The sequence below is a fragment of the Gallus gallus genome, chromosome 1 (assembly GCF_016699485.2).
Source record: "Gallus gallus isolate bGalGal1 chromosome 1, bGalGal1.mat.broiler.GRCg7b, whole genome shotgun sequence".
Classification (NCBI taxonomy): domain Eukaryota; kingdom Metazoa; phylum Chordata; class Aves; order Galliformes; family Phasianidae; genus Gallus; species Gallus gallus.
This window is the reverse complement of record NC_052532.1, coordinates 130,775,347-130,797,425: the sequence shown is the minus strand read 5'-3', so window position 1 is coordinate 130,797,425 and position 22,079 is coordinate 130,775,347. Positions and strand designations below refer to the sequence as shown.

The window sequence follows — 22,079 nt, the reverse complement described above, 5'->3', positions numbered from 1 at the left end:
ACATCTAGAAATGCATAATCAAGCTCCTCTGAGAATGCTAATTGTCTCTTTCTCCTTCAGCTCCTTTTCTATCTTTCCTTTTCTCTTGAACATCTAGCATAAGATGTGGTCAAACTACATTCCTAGACTAATATAATTAAGAAATCAGCCAACCATGAGAGACAAACATATTAGAAGTTTGGTTCAACTAGTCTCAGAACATGTAGGGCTGTTTAAACTCAGTATTACTAGGAGTCCACTTCTGGCATGGTTGAGAAAGAAGCATACCTGTGGGCTTGGGGAAAAAAAGGAAAGCTTAGTGATAGGACAAAGGGAGAACGGCTTTAAACTAAAAGAGGGGAGATGTAGATTAGATGTTAGGAGGACATTCTTCACTCAGAGGGCAGTGAGGCACTGGCAAAGCTGCCCAGAGAAACTGTGGGTGCCCATCCCTGGAGGTGCTCAAGGCCAGGTTGGATGGGGTTCTGGGCAGCCTGAGCTGCTGGGGGGAAGCCCTGCCTTTAGTAGGGATTGGGGCTGGGTTGGCTTTAAGTTCTGTTCCAAACCAAACCATTCTGTGATTTTATCATCTAGTGGCAGGTGAAGAGCCAGTACTTTGCAAAGTAATATAAATGTCTCCCTGTTTAGCTTGGCAAGCCATCATCATCATCATTCACACGTTCATTAAGAATGAACATACATGAACGAACACAAGCATCTATTTGCTTAAAGAAATTTCACTCCAGAAGTAACGAATCAGGAGACCAACTCCAGTTGTGACATGGTATTGTAGTTTTTTGCATACATAATATTACTCTCCACTGGAACTATATGTATATCCCTAACTTGAGACATTAATTATACCTTCTATAAGACCTGCTGACCTAAAGTTATTAACCCAATGATTTGGAACACTTTTTGACAGTCTGCTTTTTATCAGAAATGTAGCCAGTAATTTATGTCTCAAAAAGCTTCAGGTGCATATAGTTATGGAGGCTCCCTTTTAAGAAATACTTTTAAAATAAATCTTATAATTACTCAGATGTCACATTCAGAAGCTATTATAAAGGATGTTTAAAATTAAATGGGGAAAAATGAAACATTATTTTCAAGAAGAGTGGTTCTTACCTTATTTTCCTCTAAATAGGGGCATACTTAAGAATCTTTTTGCATTCCCTTCAGAACACTTAAATCCATCAGAAATATTCCAAGCATAAAGAGGTTCTCCTTTGATTTCAGGTGGAACTGAACATCTTCAACCTAAAACATCACAACTGAACATCTCTGGTCTGCTTAAGTTCCAACAGTTGTCTTTCTTCAAACTCTATTTAGCAACTATCGTAATTCCACTGTTATACGGCACCAGATCGCAGCCTTTATGAAAGGTAAACTCAGGCTAAATTAGGAGAAAACTTCAGCTACACCTAGATAAACCAAAACGTGGTTTTTTTACCAGCCCGTTTTCTCAGTCAGCTCTTCAGCATACGTCTGTTCTGCCTTACCTTGGTTTTATATTTCCCTTAAATTACCAGAATGTGGTCTCTCTTCCATTTTGACCATTCAGGTATGACTTCAACTTTTAGAAACTATCATTTTATTTCTAATATTCTCTTTAACTCTTCAATTTAACCATAATACGTGCTTTCTTTTTTCTCTTTTCTGAACATTTGTGAAACATAGATTCCAGTATGTGCCTTTAAAGCAAGAAATCTCCCTGACAAGATTTAAAGCTGGAGCTGTTATTTTTATTTCACTTTGGCTAAGCTGCCTCATTTTTATATAGTTCCATTCTTGAAATTATATTACTGTTGTGAATTATCCTGTCAAGGGATTTGGGGTTGCATACACTTTGTGCACCACTACACAGTGGCTCTCTGTAATTACACCTGGCACCAGACTAGGTCCATCGCTCAGCACTAAACCATGAGCTGTATTTTCTGCTCCTAGAAGGTATTTCAGAGCACATGAGAGTGAGCTCATATCATTTTACTTTTTTGTAGCTTACATAAACAGCAAAATGGAAGGGGATACAGTGGCTAAACATTTATATTGTTATTTATCCACCAGTTTCTGTTTCTGTGCCACGGACATCTGTTTCTGAGTTGTTTCTTTTAATTTGTTTTAAATTATTGAAAAAGGGGAGATGGAATTCATTGTCTCATTTTACACCATCATAGTAGAAGCACTAACTCTCTGTGAACTGTACAAATAGAGCCTGGATTGACTAACTCTGGTAGCTGGGATGAGTCACACCCTAAGTACTGCATCCATGCTTTACCCTCCCTCCAGCCATTTATGCATTATGTACAGAACCATCTGAAAAGCAATGATTTATAGAGACTCTCTATTTGCATGCTGACTTTATGCATTCTTTAACATCTAGTTTTATCACCTATTCTGCCTACTGTAAAATGTACCTTGAGATTATTACATGTAACGATTTTCTTTCACCGAGCTTCCAATGTGCGTATATACTAATGATCCTGATTTGTGTCCAGGCTGCTCATACTGGTTTCTTAGATTTTTCTCATTTTTAAAAGACTTTTTTTTTTTTTCCCCGGGCTTTAGAATCTATTTTTACATATTGCTCTTAACTAGGCTTATTTCTACATCTCTCTGCAGTTTTGTCTTTTGATCATGACTTCAAATTATACAAAGTAAAAATTCATGCTCTTCTATAACTCTTGGTTTCCCCATTTGAAGAATTCACTGTAATTCCTCCTCCTCTTTTCCCTTTTTGGAGAGTTTGGTTCCATTTTTCTCTACTTTGGATCCATCCTTTCTCTCTATGCTCCGTCAGTTTCAGAAGTTTCATTAGTTCTCTCAACCACACCTTGATATTCTGCTTCTTAGCCTGCCAATGAACATGGTCTGGTCTTCATCTTTCTTCTTAGAAGCTTGAACACTGCCTGCAGACCAAAATGCTTAGTTCATTTCCAGCAACAAACAATTTTAAATGTTTTCTTCAAGCAAAAAATGACTGAAGATTGTCTGACAGTAGAGGGCTAGAGCAACAACATAGTATAAATTTGAAGAGGAAAAATAACCAAAATGATCTGAGAAGTTTGTTTGGGTTTTTGTTGTTGTTTTTTGGTGGTGCCTTGTTTTGGTTATGGGATTTTTGTTTGTTTGTTTGTTTTCTTTTTCATTCAGTTAATTACTTTATATTGCCTAGGAGAAGAACCCATTTTTAAAGTTCTCCTTGAAAGCTGAAAAACTTTCAACACCCCAAGTGTATTCATTTCCCCGTAGTCTTTCTTTCTATAAATACCTCAGTCTCAGGGAGCAGAAAAGGTGTTTTCAGTGTCACTAATGGTCATGGCATGATTACAAGTTTTTCTAGTGACGTTTTCTTGCTCTATGATTAACACATTTGCACCCATCATCTTTCTATCTCAGCAAGGAATTTGATAAGCTTAGCATATTTTGTCTTCTCTGTCTAATGTCTCCCCTATCAATTTCCATACATGTACTTGTTTTGTTTTTTTTTTCTGAATGGTTCCACTAAATCCAACTAAAATAAGAAATCTATCATATTATGTAAATTTCAATATTTTATTACTGCTAAGATAAATTTTCTGCTTTCTGTTTCTGATATTTAAGCTTGGCTAGGGCATGATGAAATCTTTCAGAGCTACCAAGGAAAGAGGTAAGTCAGTGAAAATGGCCACTAGCTAGTCAATTTGACCCTGGCTTTTTAGGGTATCCAAAGACCTGTTCAGTCATGACATTAGATTATGTATTTTCCCTAAGTTCTGCTTTGTGGTGATAGTACTCAGAGAGCAAGTGAATAAGGAACTCTTTACAGCAGGTGTTGTGCAAATATAAATAACTTGCAAAATGTCAATCCTCACTCCAAAGAATTAAATTAAGGAGATATCAAACATATAAAGGAAGCAATCAGGTCAGGACTGAAAGGATTTAAAATATATTAATAAAAAAATTGTAGAATTCTTGACCAGACACAGAAAAAATTCAAAATCCACTCCCTAGTTATTATTAGGTTTCAGGTCCACAAGAAGTATGTTCTGAAAAGCAATATGAAAAAGGAAAACAAAACTGCTGCATCTAGACTGCCTAACTTTCCCTTATGTATGGCAGTAACTGGCATAAGTGCTGAGGCTCTTGAGAGGGAAGCAAACAACACTCACTGAAATGCCTGTCAGGGATAGAGATGATGTGAAACCCATTGACCCAGAACTGCACTAGAAGAAGATTTACCTTTTCTTTTAAGAAACCAATATTTCTACCACTGAAATGTAGAAATAGCAAAAAATATATCAGGGGCAGGGAAAGAAAAGAAGGTACTCTACTAGGGATACAAACACTTCTTCAAATGATAATGAATGAATGTACAGTTTGATTGTGTAATTCCTCACTAGTGTCCACAAATCCCCATTATTTCTGAATTTCATAAAGCCTAGTTCAATTCTAAAGGTTACTGCACATCTCTATTCCAGCTTTCCCCTGTAGCTTAAGAAGTAATTAAAATTTTGCTTAGGTCAGGGCAGAATTTTTTAGAAATGAAGGAACAAACAGGATCCATCAAGTATTTCAGAACATTCTTCAAGACTGAAAACTTCTGTGGTAAATGAACAAGTGCAATGAATAATTATCATCCTTTCTGTGATTAACCAGCTAATGGACTGTGGTTACTTTGAAAGTTTGAATGGTTAAGGACTTACAGAAAATAAGTATGTTCATGTGTTAGAATAGGTACCTGACACAACCTAGGAAATGCTGGAATATTTCAGACTCCATATCTCTTCTTCTATTTTTATAACCCACTTTCCAAAAGTACATCATCCTATTAATTATTGATGCTTCCCATTTAACATAAGGCCTTTCAGCGAAAGGTCTGAAAATGTTGCACAAATTTACACTAACAAGGGCATTGAATCTTGCTTCCTACGGAAAAGCATCCTTCAAGTTCACTTTATAATAAACTTATTTCTGTCAGGTATTAAAGAGTTGATTGTTTGAATTTAAAAGCAAATAAATCCTAAGTCTTGTCAAAAAGGAACAATATTACCACTACTTGGAAAAAATCATACTAAATCCACTTAATTTGGGTCTTGTGCCAATAGGGAAATTAGTGTTAAAAAACATCTTATATAGTCAGAAAGCTTCTACTAATCACAGGAGGAAAGCTTCAGTTTTCAGAAACTACAGCCAGCACAGTTCAGTGCTACATGTCTGCTTTGAATCCATGGGGATAAATAAAGCAAAGAGAGATACACGTGAGATACTAAAAAATACACAGAAGTTAGTGGGGAAAAATCAACTAGAGTAAATTCAAGCAATAAACAAAGGTATGGAAACATCAAACAGGAGCCAGAGAAAATGGAAAAGTGCTAAAGAGACACTATATTAGAAGTGGCAGCCAGAGACAGAAAGTCACAGCTCCAAACAAGTCTGATGTCACGTGTGCATGACAGAAAAAAAAAAAAAAAAACAACACAAATATCTAAGTAACACCAGAATGATGAAGTCCGGTGGGGACTCCACTTGATTTTAAAAAAATATTTCCACCTTCGGTTTATTATTTTTCAGATTTTTCTAGTGTATGCAGATGTATTCATAAGAGTGTATATACTCAATACACAATTCTGTGTACACGAGCTTTTCTGGAAAAGCATAGAAATGAAATGAAGGATTTTTAAAAAACATAAATAAAACAAGTAAATGATACTTAGTACCTATTCAACACATTTCAACTGCTCTTGAGAGATGAGCAAGTAGGAAAGAGCATTCATTAGCATAATTTAGTATCACGCGAGGTAAGACACTTCTTTTCCACCTAAAGCAGTCTCATACACAACCTCTTTGGGCTTGGTGACAAGGACTATCACAGTACACCTGTCTGCCTACCATGAAATTCTTGTAGACATTCAGAGTAGCTCTTAATGTCCACTGAGAATACTGCAATCTGTCAGCCAGCATAAATCACATCTTCGACATTGCTGAGTGAATGGTTAGTGTTATCCAAGCCTAGCCAAAAGGTTTTTCACTGTGTAACAAAGCGACACAAACACGTGAGCTTATATCTGCATAAGCAAAGACTAGCAGCAGTGGTGAGATGACATTCAGAATTGCTCACACCTTTTCCAAATTTTATTTAGAAACAAATTTCTCTCCTTGACTCTTCTGCTTGAATTATCCTGTCACCTTGAAAATGAAGCAGGACTTTTATGGATTGCTTACTTATCATGTATTTTTTCCCAGATCAATGAGTAGGAATGCAAGGACAGAATGTCTAGATTCCAACACATGTGACACAAAGAAGCTTCAGCTCCAGGTTTGTCAGATAAAGAAAGAAAATGCTATATTCTGTCAGACAGCTATTTGGCTAAAGCATCTTGACATCACATGTAAAACATGAAATAAAGAAATACTTGACTGTACTCATATCCCAGTCCCAACAGCACTCCCTGAAGCAAGAAGAAAGAATAACCAGTTGCAGAATCAATGCTCACAGTGCAGTAGCTCTTGTTCCAATGCAAAATCTGTGGAAAGAGATCCAGTCTTCAAGTTACGCTATGATAGTTGACTAAAACTTGAACTCAGATCTTGATGTCAATACACCCTGATTCAGCAGACTGAGCTATTACAGCCCCAGTGCTGTTCTAGACCACATATATATGTAAACTGGGCATTTCAGCAACAGCTTCAAGGAGAAAAAAAAAATACCAACATGAAGAAAATGTTGATGGGAGCCAACTGTTGAGGTTTCACTTGTCCTACTTAATGTTCACTTGTTCTCTTCCAAAAAGCAATCTTTGCTTCTCACTATAAATTGCCTAACCTGAAAGGTTAAGCAACTACAGGCCGGTGAGTCTCACCTCTGTGCCTGGGAAGATCATGGAACAGATCCTCCTGGACGACATGCTCGATCACATGAGGAATGAGCGTGTGATCTGAGACAGCCAGCACAATTTCACCAGGGGGAGGTCATGCTTAACCAATCTTGTGGCCTTCTATGATGGAGTGACGGCATTGGTGGATGAGGGGAAGGCGACCGAAGTCATTTACCTGGACTTGACCAAGGCCTTTGACATGGTCCCCCACAACATCCTTACCTCCAAATTGGAGGGATGTGGATTTGATGGGTGGACCACTCATTGAATAAGAAATTGGTTGAAAGGTCGCAGACAGAGGGTGGTGATCAATGGTTCCATGTCCAGGTGAAGGCTGGTAATGAGCAGCGTCCCCCAGGGGTCTGTCTTGGGGCCAGTGTCTTTAACATCTTTATCAATGACATCGACGACGGAATTGAGTGCACCTTCAGCAAGTTTGCTGATGACACCAAGCTGAATGGTGCGGTTGACATGGAGGAAGGAAGGGATGCCATACAGAGGGACCTTGACAGACTTGAAAGGTGGGCTCGGGTGAACCTAATGAGGTTCAACACGACTAAGTGCAGGGTTTTGAACTTGGGCCGGAGGAACCCCAGGCATCTATACAGACTGGAAGGAGCAGTCCTTGAGAGCAGCTCTGCAGAGAATGACCTGGGGGTCCTGATGAATGACAAACTTAGCATGAGCCAGCAGTGTGCTCTTGCAGCTTGGTAAGCAAATGGTATCCTGGGCTCCATCATGAGAGGGGTGGCCAGCAGGGACAGGGAGGTGATTGTCCCTCTCTGCTCTTGTGAGGCCCCATCTGGAGTACTGTGTCCAGGTATGGAGCCCCCAGTACAAGAAACACAGAGAGCTGTTGGAGAGGGTCCAGAGGAGGGCCACAAAGATGATCAGGGGGCTGGAGCACCTCCCCTACGAGGACAAGCTGAGGGAGATGGGCTTATTCAGCCTGGAGAAGAGAAGGCTGCGGGGTGACCTCATTGCAGCATTTCAGTACCTGAAGGGAGCCTATAAACAGGAAGGGAGTAAACTTTTTAAAAGGGTAGATAACAGCAGGACAAGGGGGAATGGTTTTAAGTTGAAAGAGGGAAGATTTAGGTTGGATGTTAGGGAGAAGTTCTTTACCAGGAGAGTGGTGAGGTGCTGGAATGGGCTGCCCAGAGATGTTGTGGATGTCCTGTCCATGGAGGTGTTCAAGGCCAGGTTGGATGGGGCCCTGGGCAACCTGGTCTAGTAAATGGGGAGGATGGTGGCCCTGCCCGGCAGGGGGGTTGGAGATTCATGATCCTTGAGGTCCCTTCCAACCCAGGCCATTCTGTGATTCTGTGATTCTTTGAAAAGCACTAACCTTTTCTTCCTCAGCTGCCCTACTAATAGTTGTGTAATATAGTGCCATTATTTGCAATAGTGAGAATGCTAACAAATCTGTTTAAAATGGACTCTCCCTACTTAAAGCCTACGTTTTCTTCAGTGAAGGAAGGATACAGAAGCTTTGCAGAGGCGAGACAGCCAACATCTGCCAGGACGCACGTTGATCTGGATAAATGCCAAACAAAATCTAGGGAAAAAAAATATCTTAAGCTCATCTCAGAAACTTAAAGACTTTCAAACAATACAGTAAATCTTAAGATTGCTTTCAGTATTTTCAGATAAATTTCCCCCAAAGCTGAAAAGCAGCCCAGGTACACATGCCAAGGACAAGTAATTTTCCCTCAGTGAACTTACTACCAAAGTCACATTTTCAATATATTTTATCCCAGTGTTCCTTCAGACACCATGGATGGGTGAATTAAGAGCCAAAAATGACGATGAACTTATATGGTTAGAGAGGCATGATGAAGAGCAAGAGTAGCTCTAGTGGGAAGGACAGAAGGAGAGGAAAGAGGACTGTGAAATACAGGTCAGGAAAACAAAAAGCTTACCTGGAGTCTTCAGCAAAAGAAGCCAAGGACAGAATAATTCTTAGAGAAAGACTAGGCCAACAAAGGAGGAAAAAAGGATCATAGAGTGGTGAAAGCAAATGAAGAATGTAAAAAAATAGAACAAACAGAATGGGAGAGAATTTTCAAAGACATCCTGGGTCAATCATCTTGCTAGAAATCATAGCTCTTCCCCTGTCTTTTTTCTAGAGTTTCCTTTCAATCCTCAATTTTGGGGAAGTCCTGCCTACTCTCAGTTACTGAAAATACTCACTAGTAGGAACTGCTCCCAACTGCCCTATTGCAGCAGCCACACAGGAAGCAGACTGCCTTAAAAAATGTTTACATTTTAGTATCTTCTGCTAGAGAATTGCTGCTCAGAAGGCTGTACGTGAGGAGATATACACTTTGCCAAGGGAGAAAACATACCAACAGTTCCCAGGTTTTAAGCAGTATCTGAGGAGCCATCCTCAATGCAAGATTGAGGACACACAAATTTGAGTTTCAACTCTCTCCTCAAACTCAATTGCCTGCCATTTTCCAGGCAGGAGGGCAGTGCACTGAGCAGTTGTGTGATTAGGCATGAGGACCAGAACAATATTTCTAGTTTTTACCATCTTGTTCCCACCCATGAGACATTATTTTATCACCTAAAACCAAATATAATTTTCAACTAATTGTAAGAAATGTAATAGGAGAAGGAGAAAAAGGAAGCAAATTCAATACTTACAGAGCAGACAACTACAAAGATAAAAAGGACTAAAATTTTCAGGAATTTTAGACAGCGTCTGAAATGTAAGAAACATGTATTTACTACACAGTTATTTTAAAACAATATTCTTAATATTGTTTTCTATATTCTAATAGTTTTTCTATATTCTATTTTCTATTTTCTATATTCTTAATAGTTCTGCCATTTCAGATGTTGAGAACTTAAGAATGGTAACACACGGTGTCAGAGCACCGACAACATCACACTACACAAGGACATGGGAAGCCTTGGTGACTACAAGGGCTCTCTGTCCTCACTTTGCTGCCAGTCTTCGCTCATTGAATGAGAGGGAAGTTATAGGCCTCAGGAAAGTTGAGTGAAGGCTGAAAAATGATCCAGTGTTGAAACTTGGAGCAACCTCCCTGCTGGTGGCTCCCAACAGACCCTTTGTCACTCTTTGACCTCTCTTTGGGCTTCAAAGGAGCACAACCCTTTGCAGGAAGGTAGAACACAGGCTGAGTGAAAAGGACAAACTGCTGCATAGGGGGGGTACTTTCATGAATGAATTCCTTAAACCAGTCTTCTAGTAGGCATCCTGAAGTTCTCTTTGAAGACAAGAACTGGCTCTAAGGATTTCCTGGTCTTAATATTGTCTCTTCAAATCAAGTATATCAAGTAAATCAAGTGAGCAACTCTAGATGAATTTTCTAGCAAATCTAGATTTTTTTCCATTGTACATCTGTGCCAGGAAATGGCCAGTTCTGGAGATACAATGCCATCAAATCTTCCAAAATGTCAGAGCTTACTGTTGAGTGGCCTAAGCAGGAAAAATTCTAAATTCAGATGTTGAAACTTTATCTTTTCAAGTAAAAAATCTTAAGATTTATCATTTGTTAATCACTGTGTTGTTTTTTAAAAATCTTTCCAGAAAAGGCAATTCTTTAATTATTCTCTTGTTGCCCATCAAACTATTGCACAGATGTCTTAATTTACAGAACTCTTTTTGCTTATTTGCCCTTATCACACCTCTTCACTAATTGAAGGCATTGATGTTCTCACCCCATTCTTTTCAAAAGTAAACATTCAAACATTGCTTTTCTGAGAGAATGACAAACGCAAGGTTTGATTTAAGCCTGATGACAAGCAAGAAGAAAAATATTTCACGTTACTGGGATAATTAGTTGAGAAAAAAAGCAGTGCAATATATAACTCAATTGACAGATGCTTTAGAACAAAATATTAAAGTGAAGTAATCTGAAGACAGTCAGAAATAACTTTTAATCACAGTGGAAGTCCCTAAATCAATTTCACTGTCAGAAAACAACATCCCTTCCTCACCAGACTTCTCCAAAAAAAGGCAGAAAAAAAATACAGTAGCTGATGAAAATACGATGCCACAGTCAAACTGCTACATAGGAGCTACAACACCCTAGGAGATGCAAGTGGTAGCAACTATATGCAAACTTTGCACTGGGATAAACATCTAGAGAAGGTGGAGGAAGATTAAAAGTCAGTGCTTCCAGAAGTACCAGATATCCTTTCTCTACTGGAAAACAAGTTGAGGTGGGAGAGAGGATAATAAAGTTTTGAAAAGATAGGAATGACAACAAAAGCCATTATCAGCACCCCACAGCTGATCACTTCTTTCATTATTGTATGATTTGTGGAAAACAGTGCCATCTTAGTCATGCATCATCTATCCTACCTGTTTGCTCTCCCTATCCTGACATCACAGTTGTTTCAGTATTTTTGAGAGCTCATTACGTTATGAATTACTAAAACCCAGTCCACATTGGTTTAGTTTTAATGTGTTCAACATTTTCTGTTTGCATTTCCAAATTATCATTTCAAATAATAATAATTCAAATTACAATTGAAAAAAGAAACAGCAATAACTCATTTTTTAACACAAAAGAGAAAACAAGAAGCATTAATTAAGACTTTATAAATTCATAACCACTTGTCTGTGAATAACAGAAACTCATCTCAAGGAGTTGACAAGATGTGATAAAAAAAGCTTTTGGAAGTGGTTATTTTATTAGACATAGAATTTAGAAGCCTCTTTTCCTCCCTTCTGTTTGTTTTCATGGCATTTTGTATTAAGGAAGCAGCACTTTTAACATCTTACATTTGAGAAGTGATGAGCCTTTGACTCGTCTGTGTTTTGCAATCTGTCTCTTTCTGCTGTGCTAATGTGGCACAGTGATGCAAGTACAAACTGCGTGCCAAACTCTCCAATGATATATGCCTCCAGCACAATCCTACTTGACTTCAGTTGAAAATGCATGAAATATAAATCTATGAAGGATTTCACTCCATTCTAAAACAAATGAATTTTAGTCTGATCTGTGTGTCAGGCAGTTTAGCTCCATTAATTATCTCTGCAGAGTTATGCTAATTTACAACATCTAAGGAGCTGGTCCCGGATGTACAACCAGCACTATAGCAATGAAAACATTTCACAGGAAGCTCTGCCAGAGAAACTACACTACCCCCATAAACGTATGCAATACTGGAAACAATTGATTCTACTTTCCTGCTCAATGCTTTTGTTCCATCAAATACCAGGGAAAGCTACAGAGAGCATGAAGAAAGATGTCTGCCAAACTTCTTCACATCTGCTCATATTGCACTAATTGCAGCCATTGAAATTCTCCTGCTCCATTTGTTCAGCAGCGTACAGGAGCGTGGCACTCCACACAATACCATATGCACAATGAAAGAAGGAAAACAATTTTGAAATGATGAGCTAAGACAACGTACAGACTGGGAAAAGAGTCATAGATTTCTCGTCAGAAAAGGCTCCGTGGATCAACATGTAGATAGGGGCATGAAGTGCTTGGGCTCCATGCAAACTGCAGAGTTATTAGCAACACAAACCAGAACAGGAAGAGATGTTGAAAATCTAGAAGTGGCAGAGAGTTTGTACCTGAGACTAAAGGCTTTGTTAGCTATAATTCAGGTGAAAATATCCTGAGAACATTTGAATTTAAGCTCTTTTTTTATTGATATTTTTCAATACATTAAAAGATTTCAACTTCATCCCTGCCTAAATGAGGTAAAAGACTACTTTGAGATAAAGACTGAAATATATTAACGTACTGAAAAACAGAAAAGTTCTTGGTTATATTTTGCATTGCGTATTCATGAAAAACTACTATGATGACTCCAGAAACATTGTTAGGTAAGTAGAAGACTGTGTATCTATCTATCTAACTATCTAGAGATATACATTTCAACTAAAGATAAATATTTCTTCAAAGAAACTGAAATTGAAAAAGAAAACTGTGGAAAAGCCAAGAAGCTTTTAAAATATTGAAAGCAATAGAAATATTATTTAAATTCAGATTTAAAATAGGTGTCTTGATTAATGCTTCTAAGAGGAAAGAGCTATTGATCATTGGGTAGAGGCTGTAATCAGTTTCATCAGGATTTATTTATAAGCTATCAATGGTAAAATATACCCTAAATATGGAGCGTTACATTATTCATTTGCAGAAAATATATCATTTTCTAGCCACTTATACTTTAAAACTGCTGCAACTTTAAGAAGTAAATAAAATAATGTTTGAATTCAGACCTCATCTTTGATAAATTGAACTTGACATGAAGGTTGTCCAAGATTTCATATTTCTCAGAAGAAGCAGATCTAGACAAACTGGTCATTTCACTTCCCAGATGAAATCTCTGTTCAAATTCTGAAGAGCTGTTGTCCCATGAATCATCATCTGTGGTAAAATCTGGATTATGAAGAGCCATGCATGGCAACCTGTCACATATTTTAAATAAAGAGAAAATAAAACAGCAGTTTATTTCAACAGATACGAGATGCAACTGATCTTACATATACTTAGCTTCTCTAATAGATTTTAATGGAAAAAAAATCATAGAATGATATTTATTCAGTACAGACTGAGCTCTCCTTGATGGCACAACTGGGTAGACAGAGAAGCAAAAGTCTTGTGATGTTTAGGTGCACCTGGAAGAACCAGCATTTTGAAGCGCCAGACAGACATGACTCTGAATTTGATGTGTAATCCACAAGAATCCATCTAATACCTCTACTGTGTCTTGCAATGCACCTAATGCAACACAATATGAAGAAAATGAGAGCAACCTGCAGTTGCTTATCCCAAGGTCTCTCTAATCAACCTGACCTGTAACCTTACATCATTCCCTATCTCATTTATAGCCCCTTCTTTCCACTCAAATTACTTTAGAGTAATTCTCTGCTCACAGCTGCTGACATCCACTTTATTTCCCATTAGGTTTGATGTCAGGATATAAGAAAGAACCATGCACAATTAAATAGAAGAGAGCTTAGGAAAAAAGTATTTTGAGTAAAATGAAAGTAACTCACCCATTTTCCTCTGAGGAAACCTTCAGCAGTGGTGTCTTCTCTGTAAAGCAAGTGGTTCTTGACCTTGAGCTGAATAATTTGGAAAAACTGAAGTGGTATCTTTGGAGAGGAGAAAAAAAGAACTGTAAGTCTGTAGTACAATGATTCACTATGGTTCTACAGAATAATTTTCTACAGGCGCATCTAACTAGTTAAATGTTATTTAGGAATGGTGCTTTCATAAAGTTTGAACTAGTCATGGTAGTTACTCCCTTATAGTCATGGTTGACTGCACGAGCAAAATATAACTCATCTTAAAAGTGATGTCAAAAATAGTCATTGAAATTCTCTCCAAATGCCAGATGAGCAATAGACAAATAATTCATATTTAGATGCTTACGTTTTACAAACCTAACTTCACAGTGGAACATTAAAACTAAAATATATTCCAATCCAAGCCATTCGATGATTCTATATAACTTTGTGTATGCATACTACATAAAAACATAAAATAAAGGATAATTTCTGCCATTTGGAACATGGACCAGAGAAACATACAACCTCTCCAGCAACCATGTCATCCCCTGCATTAGGGAAGAAAACTTTATCTGAAGCACAATTCCTTCCAAAAGTTTCTGTCAAGTCTTTGTCCTGGTGCTGCAGATAATTAAGTAAGATACCGAGATTAAGTTATATCTGGCCATATTGCAGCTTAGCATATTAAAGAAGTCTTTTGCTAATATATAAATCCCTAAGCTTAAGAAACAGTTGACCAAGAATGACAAAGGGGGTCTAACTTTGGGGCAGGCTTCTGTGAGAGATGAAATAATTGAGACATTTAGAGCACTTTCCAAGACCTGGCTTTTCCAGGGACGTTTTCCATTAAAACAAACATTATTTAGATGAACATAAATTCATTCAATTCATAACTGCAGGCCCTCACCACCAGAAAGTCCCAAAGAAATTCTCTAGACATACAGTGAATATAGAGATCTCATTACTCCTGGAGAGGCCTAGATGCAATGGTCACAAGAGCTGCAATGAAACATAAAATGTCCTTTGCTATTGCTGGACTGTGACCGGTCTAGAATAGGGCTACAGAAATTATCAAGGGACCGAAGCATCCCTCCTATGAGAGAAGGCTAAGAGAGCTGGGACTGTTCAGCCTGGAGGAGAGGAAGCTCAGGAGAGATCTCATCGATGTCTATAAATACCTGACAGGAAAGTGCAGAGAGGATGGAGCCAAGCACAGGGCCAGGGCAAGAGGCACTGGACACAGACTGGGACACAGGAGGTTCCCTCTGAGCACCAGAAGCATATCTGTGGTGTGCGGGTGAGAGAGCAGCAGCACAGGCTGTCCAGAGGCTGTGGGGTGTCCTCCTTGGGGATCTCCAGCAGCCGCCTAGACATGGCCCTGGGCACCCTGCTCTGGGTGGCCCTGCTGGAGCAAGGGCTGGGAAAAATGGACACAGAGGGCCCTGCCAGGCTCAGCTATTCTGTGATCCCATTAATGAATCAGCTTGCTTGTTTAACTGTGCTACCAGTTCAGAAGTCATGTTAAGTGTGGAGAAGATGAATGCGGTTATTTTAGCCAGAAGTGGCCACAGCCCTCATTCAAACTCTGCTTTAGGTACTGTATTTGCAGTTGCAATGAAAGAGAACATAGTGTTAGAGAGAGAGTGAACTATCCAGTACCTCAGGCAAAATGCAAAACAGATTAGAATTCAGGTGCTACATTGCACTGACACTCCATCTGTGAAGAGATGATTGCATACTCTGAAGTTATTGAAGTGCTTCCTTTTTTAAGTAGGAGAGCATCATTCACACAAAATGTCTAAGTGGACAAACTCTGATATTTTAAAGTAAGTGCTATTCTAGTCTTATCATAGCCTTAGATGTGAAAGATTACCTAGAGCTTTCACAGAACAAAATCCATAAAAATAGTAAAAACACTATCAGGACTTCAAGCATGTGTTCGCTGAGTATTGCCTACATAATTCTGGCTAATCCTGGCAATCCGATTCATTTGAAATCTGCATCCAAAGGTGGCACATTTAATAAAAATTCTGATAATGGGTCTTGAACTTGCACATTCCGAAATTTAACTGATGCAAAGACTGATTAACTGATTCTGCTGCTAACACTCACACATATACAAAAATAATAATGGTTCCAAAACTCAAAAAGTGTAAATTATGTACTGTTCTGATCTAACGTTGCATTAATCACTTCATGAAACATTCCAAGCTTATTTTTCTTCCTTTCATCCTAGAACGTGTACAGAATCTAAGAGCAGTAACCAGAAAACTTTCCATAAAAGTTTCCATCTTCTGCTTCATTGTTGGAGGGTGATACCAACACTGTCTTGCGTTATCTATTTATATACATATAAAAATATACATACACATACATAAGACAATCCTTATCCTCAAGAAAGATTGAGGGCCAAGGACGGTCTTCTGCCGCCACAAACCCACTATATCCACTGCAGTGTTGAGGTATGTTTGGGGTGCAGGGCAGAGACTCCTCACGCACAAATTCTCACATGGGTGAAAAGGAAAGCAAAAGGTGAAACAGCAGATCATGCTGTCTCTGTGTACACAGTTGCTTGGTAGTCGTATATGAGTTTGGAAAAAAATAGTTCTGAAACTACTTTTAACCCAGTAGGTTCCCGCTACTGAGATGAGTGCTGATAGCAGAATGGCTGGGTTAGCACTGAGACTGGCAATTTCAGAACTGGCAGTTTGTTTAGACAAACTTGAGTGAATATACTTTCAGTTTCAAGAGAGACACATGAGAGTTGATATATTCTGCAGTGCATGGAAAGTATTCATTGCTACCGTGAATGAGTAACCACCAGGAAAACAGTGCTGAGGTGCAAAACAACTGCAACAATGGCAACAAGGAGACAATCAAGGCTTGGTGGAAGAGAGTTTAAACAATTTAATCTGAAGTGAATCTTAGAATCATTAAGGTTGGAAAAACCTCCAAGATTATCTAGTTCAACTATCCACCCACCATCAATATTGCTCACTAAACTATATCCTTAAGTACTACATCTACCCTTTCCTTAAGCACCTCCAGGGATGGTGATGCCGCCTCCCTGGACAGCCTGTTCCAATACCTCACCACTCTTTCTGAGAATAAATTCTTCCTAATACACAATCTGAATAATTCATAAAGCTAGTTAAAAACATCACCTTCTTCTGCACATCTATTATTCCCATTGACTAGTGTATCCCTTGCAATTAATTCTCAATTGGGACTATAGATCTTCACAGGCTGACAAGAATCTCCAATACAGTAAAACTTAGAAGGCTCTTCAGATAAAGTAAAAACTATTAACACAGGACAACATCAATTTGCAGAAAGTAAAAATGCACAGACAAGAATAAGCAGCAGGAAACAGCCAGGCTTGACGAAACAAAAACAATTAGAGGAAAAGGAGGAGAGCTTCAAGACCCCCATGATTTGATTACTCTAATTAGAGTATGAGAGTAATATAAACAATAAAGCTAATTAGTTATAAAAGACTCCTGAAGGCTGAAAGCTCTAGGAAGAAAAGTTGAAAAAACATCATGAAAGAGTAGCACAGACTACAACAGTGAGAGTCATCCCTGAATGGAAAGCCTAATGTGAGCACCCTTGTGCATCTCCCACACTTCCACAAAGACATTGTGGCAGGATTTGGTCATCAGCTTCATATCTTTTTCAAACTGGACCTGGACAGGCTGCAGAAGGGGGCCCATGAAAACCTAATGAAGTTCAATAAGGCCAAGTGCAGGGTGCTACACTTGGGTCGGGGCAATCCCCGGTACTTATACAAACTGGGGGAAGATCTCCTTGAGAGCAGCCCTGCGGAGAAGGACCTGTGGGGTCCTGGTGGACGAGAAGCTGGACATGAGCCCGCAGTGTGCACTTGAAGCCCGGAAGGCCAACTGTGTTCTGGGCTGCATTAAGAAAGGGGTGGCCAGCAGGGAGAGGGAGGTGATTGTGCCCCTCTACTCAGCTCTTGTGAGGCCCCATCTGGAGTACTGCGTCCAGCCCTGGAGCCTCCAGTACAGGAAGGACATGGAGCTCTTGGAGCAGGTCCAGAGGAGGGCCACTATGATCAGAGGGCTGGAGCACCTCTCCTACGACGAAAGCTTGAGGGAACTGGGCTTGTTTAGCTTAGAGAAGAGAAGGCTCTGGGGAGACCTCATTGCAGCCTTCCAGTACTTGAAGGGAGCATATAAACAGGAAGGGGAGCGGCTGTTTACGAGGGTGGATAGTGACAGGACAAGGGGGAATGGTCTTAAACAGAGACAGGGAAGGTTTAGATTAGATACTAGGGGGAAGTTTTTCACTCAGAGGTTGGTGACACAGTGGAACAGGTTGCCCAAGGAGGTTGTGGATGCCCCATCCCTGGAGGCATTCAAGGCCAGGCTGGATGTGGCTCTGGGCAGCCTGGTCTGGTGGTTGGTGACCCTGCACATAGCAGGGGGGTTGAAACTCGATGATCATTGTGGTCCTTTTCAACCCAGGCCATTCTGTGATTCTATGAAAACAAAACGTAGGAATGCCCAGAGACCCTTTACTATTACAGAAGCAAGTCTGCAGTGCCTAAAAAGCCATCAGCATAATTCTCAGGGCTTCTCAGTCCTGCAAGCAGCTTTCAGTCATGATACTGAGTAAATAAGGAAAAGAAATCAGTGTGATGTATTTCAAAAGCTGTGATCAGTTTACACTGATCAAAACAGCTGGAAACTTTGTTCATGCTTACTTGCTAGTACAATCTATCTCCACCAATCAATTCAGCAACTTTACCAAGAAACTAATCACTAGGTCATCTGGTTAGTACATTATGGATTGGTCTGTTTTTAGGATTAGAAGACTGGTCTGAATTTATACCACATGCAAGTGAGGAGATGGTAAGCAGGATACTAATTTTTATATCACGATTCAGAGTCAGCAGTCATTAGTATTTTAAATATCACATGAAAAGTCATGAAATAATTGAATTTTTCATATGTTTTATATATGCACATACCTTCAGACAAAAAATAAATGTTTACACCTCTCTTTGCTTCCAAAAGGATGGGAGAAAATTGAAAAAAATAATTCTATAGAAACACTTTCATTCTTCTGAGTCACCTTTCCATAAAATTGGAAAGCATTCAACCAACCAAAGTCTTGGAAAATTTATTTGATAAGGATTCTTTCAAAGACTCATAAAGCACCACTCATACAGAAAGATACAGGTAGAACTGATATTAGAAAAACAAGAAGTCCTGTCCCCTCCAAACCACAGGTGTGGTCACATTGCTTCTCACAGTTTTTCAGCTGGGCATGGTTTTTCTTTTTTTAATTAAATCTTTCAAACAGAATACTGTGTTCTTAACCACTTAGTTGCTGCTGTGACAGCCTTGTATACAGATTTTGGCTCTACACAGGAGCATGGGTTTGTTCTGCATTTTCTGAACTTGTTACTTGCAGCCAAAGTCTGCTAATCTTTCAAGCAATTACATTTTTTTCTGTCTCCATAGTAACCCAGAAGATAAATTAGCATCACAGGAGGGCTGTCCATAACACAGAAGATAGAGCAGTTTCCACCAAGTCATGAAAGTGTCTGAATATGAAGCTACAGCTGTCTGACAGCAGCTGGAAAAGGATCCCATTTACACACTACAAAAGATATGGGTCTGATTACAAACCAAGTGCATTGCAGAAGCCCCCACAGTCTGAGGATATGCCACTGCTCCCAAGCATGAGCAAAGCTCTTTGGTGGTAATTTGTACTTCATTACAGCTTCTCATTAGAGATGTGACCAATCTCCTACACTCATCTGGGAAGTTTAAGGAGAAGCAGGTTCCCCTGGACATGCAGAAAGACACTAGGAGAGCAGAAGAGGAAAGGAAGGGAAGTGGGAGTCTCCAATTGTTCCCACTGACGGGATGACAACTCTTCAGACATTATTCAGAATCAGAGGCATATAAGTGCTACAAGTTCCACCAACAACCAGCTACCGTGTTTCATTAAATGCAGATTATTGCTTCTGGTGTCTGCAGTGGACTCTGGATGAAGTCCACACAGAGAATTCCATTCCTGCCCTTGAGCACCAGACCTGCACCTTGACTATATGGACACCGACTTTTCAGGCTTTTCCTAACGTGATTATGCATGCCATTCTGAATGAAAGAAGAAGGAAGAGTTTGTATTAGGAACTATTGTTCAGCAATAAGCAACCTTTTAATCCCAAGCACACCAAAAGAAGAAAGCATCCTACAGGAGTCTTCAGAAGAAAAAGATCACACTCATCCTAGTTAGCTGGCAAAGACTTAAAATAATCACTAGGTTTTGCTGGAGCCTATTATTTAGCCTCATATTGAAAAGATTAATCATGCCAACACAATGCATTAAGTTTTCTCTCTCTATAATAAAAAGCATACATTTTAAACACAGGAAAATATGATGCCTCATCTGCCATATCCTAAGTTGTACATGCAAGCGTTGGTAAAGGAGTTATTTCTATGACAGCAGAAAGCAAAAATTCTCACTTAGTAATTCTGCAGAAAGGATTAGGTCGGAATTGAAGAAGAACTGTGTATGGAAGCAGAAGTATTGTCCGAGGACATCAAGAGTTTGGAATGTAAGTTATTGAAATATTAACTATATAAAACATTAGAAGAAGAATTACATCAGGAAAAAAAAAAAACTGTTAGCATACTTCCCTGAATTAGCAGTCACTAAAAGATTTATAAATGTGAAATTCCCTCTTAAACAAAAGTTCAGGAGTACTATAAAGCCAAGAGATTATAACTAAGTTAAGTTTCCTACAGGAGGAGACCTGAATAAGAATATGGGAGACAATTAATCATGTAGGAGGCTAGTAACAACTGTAAGGCATTAATTTATCATTTCTGCATTGCTATAGGCTAAAGACTAATTTGAGATGCACTGTCTTCTCTGATTAGAGAACATTTATCCTCACACCAAGTCATACACAGTGAACTAATTATTTTTATTATAACTGTAAACAAGCACATCATAGAAATAAATAGAAAGACTTTCTTTTTTTTATGAAAACAAAAAAGAAAAATACACAAAAGCAACCTCATACCAGCATTTGACCACATTTAAAACACTTCTTCCAAAAGATTTGGTAGTTGTTAATACCAAATGAAATCCACTTTTGGATAGTATTTATGTGGTACAAATTGCGCTGACCAAACTCATAGCATTCAGCTTCTAAACATTAACCATGAACTAAACAACTGTATACAGACATCCATCAACATCATTATATACATACATACATATATATATATATATATAAACGCCTACATGTAGATGCAGCCCTCCATCATGATTTGTCCTCAGTGGCAGTACATCATGGGGGAACTGTTATGAGTACCCATCACAAATGAGGTATGGTCAACTGAGACTCTAATTGTCAAGGGAAGGACCAAAGACTCCACAGCTCACTTCTCTAAGCAGGCTCCAGACATCTTCTGATGACTGTTTTATGTAGCTTCAACTAAATCAACAAATAACCTCTCAACCCTTTAAAAGCATGCACCATTAAGATGTCATAGAAATTTAGCAGTGAAAGCATTACTTAATGCAGACTCGTTTTCTCTTTGAATTTCCTCATTTTCTATAAAACAGGACTGCACAGGATTCCCCAGGGGACTGTGGCAGTGGCAGTACCTGACAGAATGTCACTGCAAGGGGCACAGCCAGCCAACAGGTCTCACACTGAGAAGAAACTGCCATGCCGAGTCCCCAGGCAAATAAACAACATACTTAAGAAACATGTAGTGAAATGTATGCTGAGCTAGACCCAGATATAAGTGGTTCCCCTGTTGAGGGCATAAGCAATGCATTGACTTCATACCCTTCTGCTGAACCTTGGGAGGTGGACATGTCCCACAAGAGGATGTGATGGAAGTGTCTTCTCCTTTATTTGTTCAATATTCAGCTATTTGAAGAATTAAGGCAATTTTAGTTCTGAAATTGCTTGGAAAACAGAATGCTTCCTGTGTTTCTTTTCTTTCTTTTTTAATCAAATCAGGCTTTGTAAGGTTATTTTACTTCCCTGTAAAATGAAATTTTCAGATACCTCCAGGACTTGATAGTTCCTTTTCCTCAAGAATCTTTGCTGCCTCTGCCAGGGGAAATCTCCATCAAGACTTCAGGATAGATTGACCAGCACCCCATTGCACTGAATAAAGCTAAAAGAAAATACTTAATCCTTAAGCAGCTCTGAAGCTCCTCTGACTCCACCAAAGAAT

At 39.0% G+C, this 22,079-nt stretch overlaps 1 protein-coding gene across 5 annotated transcripts in view; it reads right to left on the bottom strand.

Moving 5' to 3' along the window:
* Positions 1 to 22,079, bottom strand: part of OCA2 (OCA2 melanosomal transmembrane protein) — a 204,993-nt gene that overhangs the window by 139,623 nt on the left and 43,291 nt on the right. For all 5 annotated transcript variants that reach the window (XM_040662061.2, XM_004938466.5, XM_025146634.3 and 2 more), the window contains 4 exons: positions 13,828 to 13,926; positions 13,048 to 13,236; positions 9,486 to 9,543; positions 8,322 to 8,394 (listed from right to left, as the gene is read on the bottom strand). In XM_040662061.2, coding sequence (XP_040517995.1) covers positions 8,322 to 8,394; positions 9,486 to 9,543; positions 13,048 to 13,236; positions 13,828 to 13,926 — 419 coding nt within the window. The remainder of the gene's footprint in view (positions 1 to 8,321; positions 8,395 to 9,485; positions 9,544 to 13,047; positions 13,237 to 13,827; positions 13,927 to 22,079) is intronic.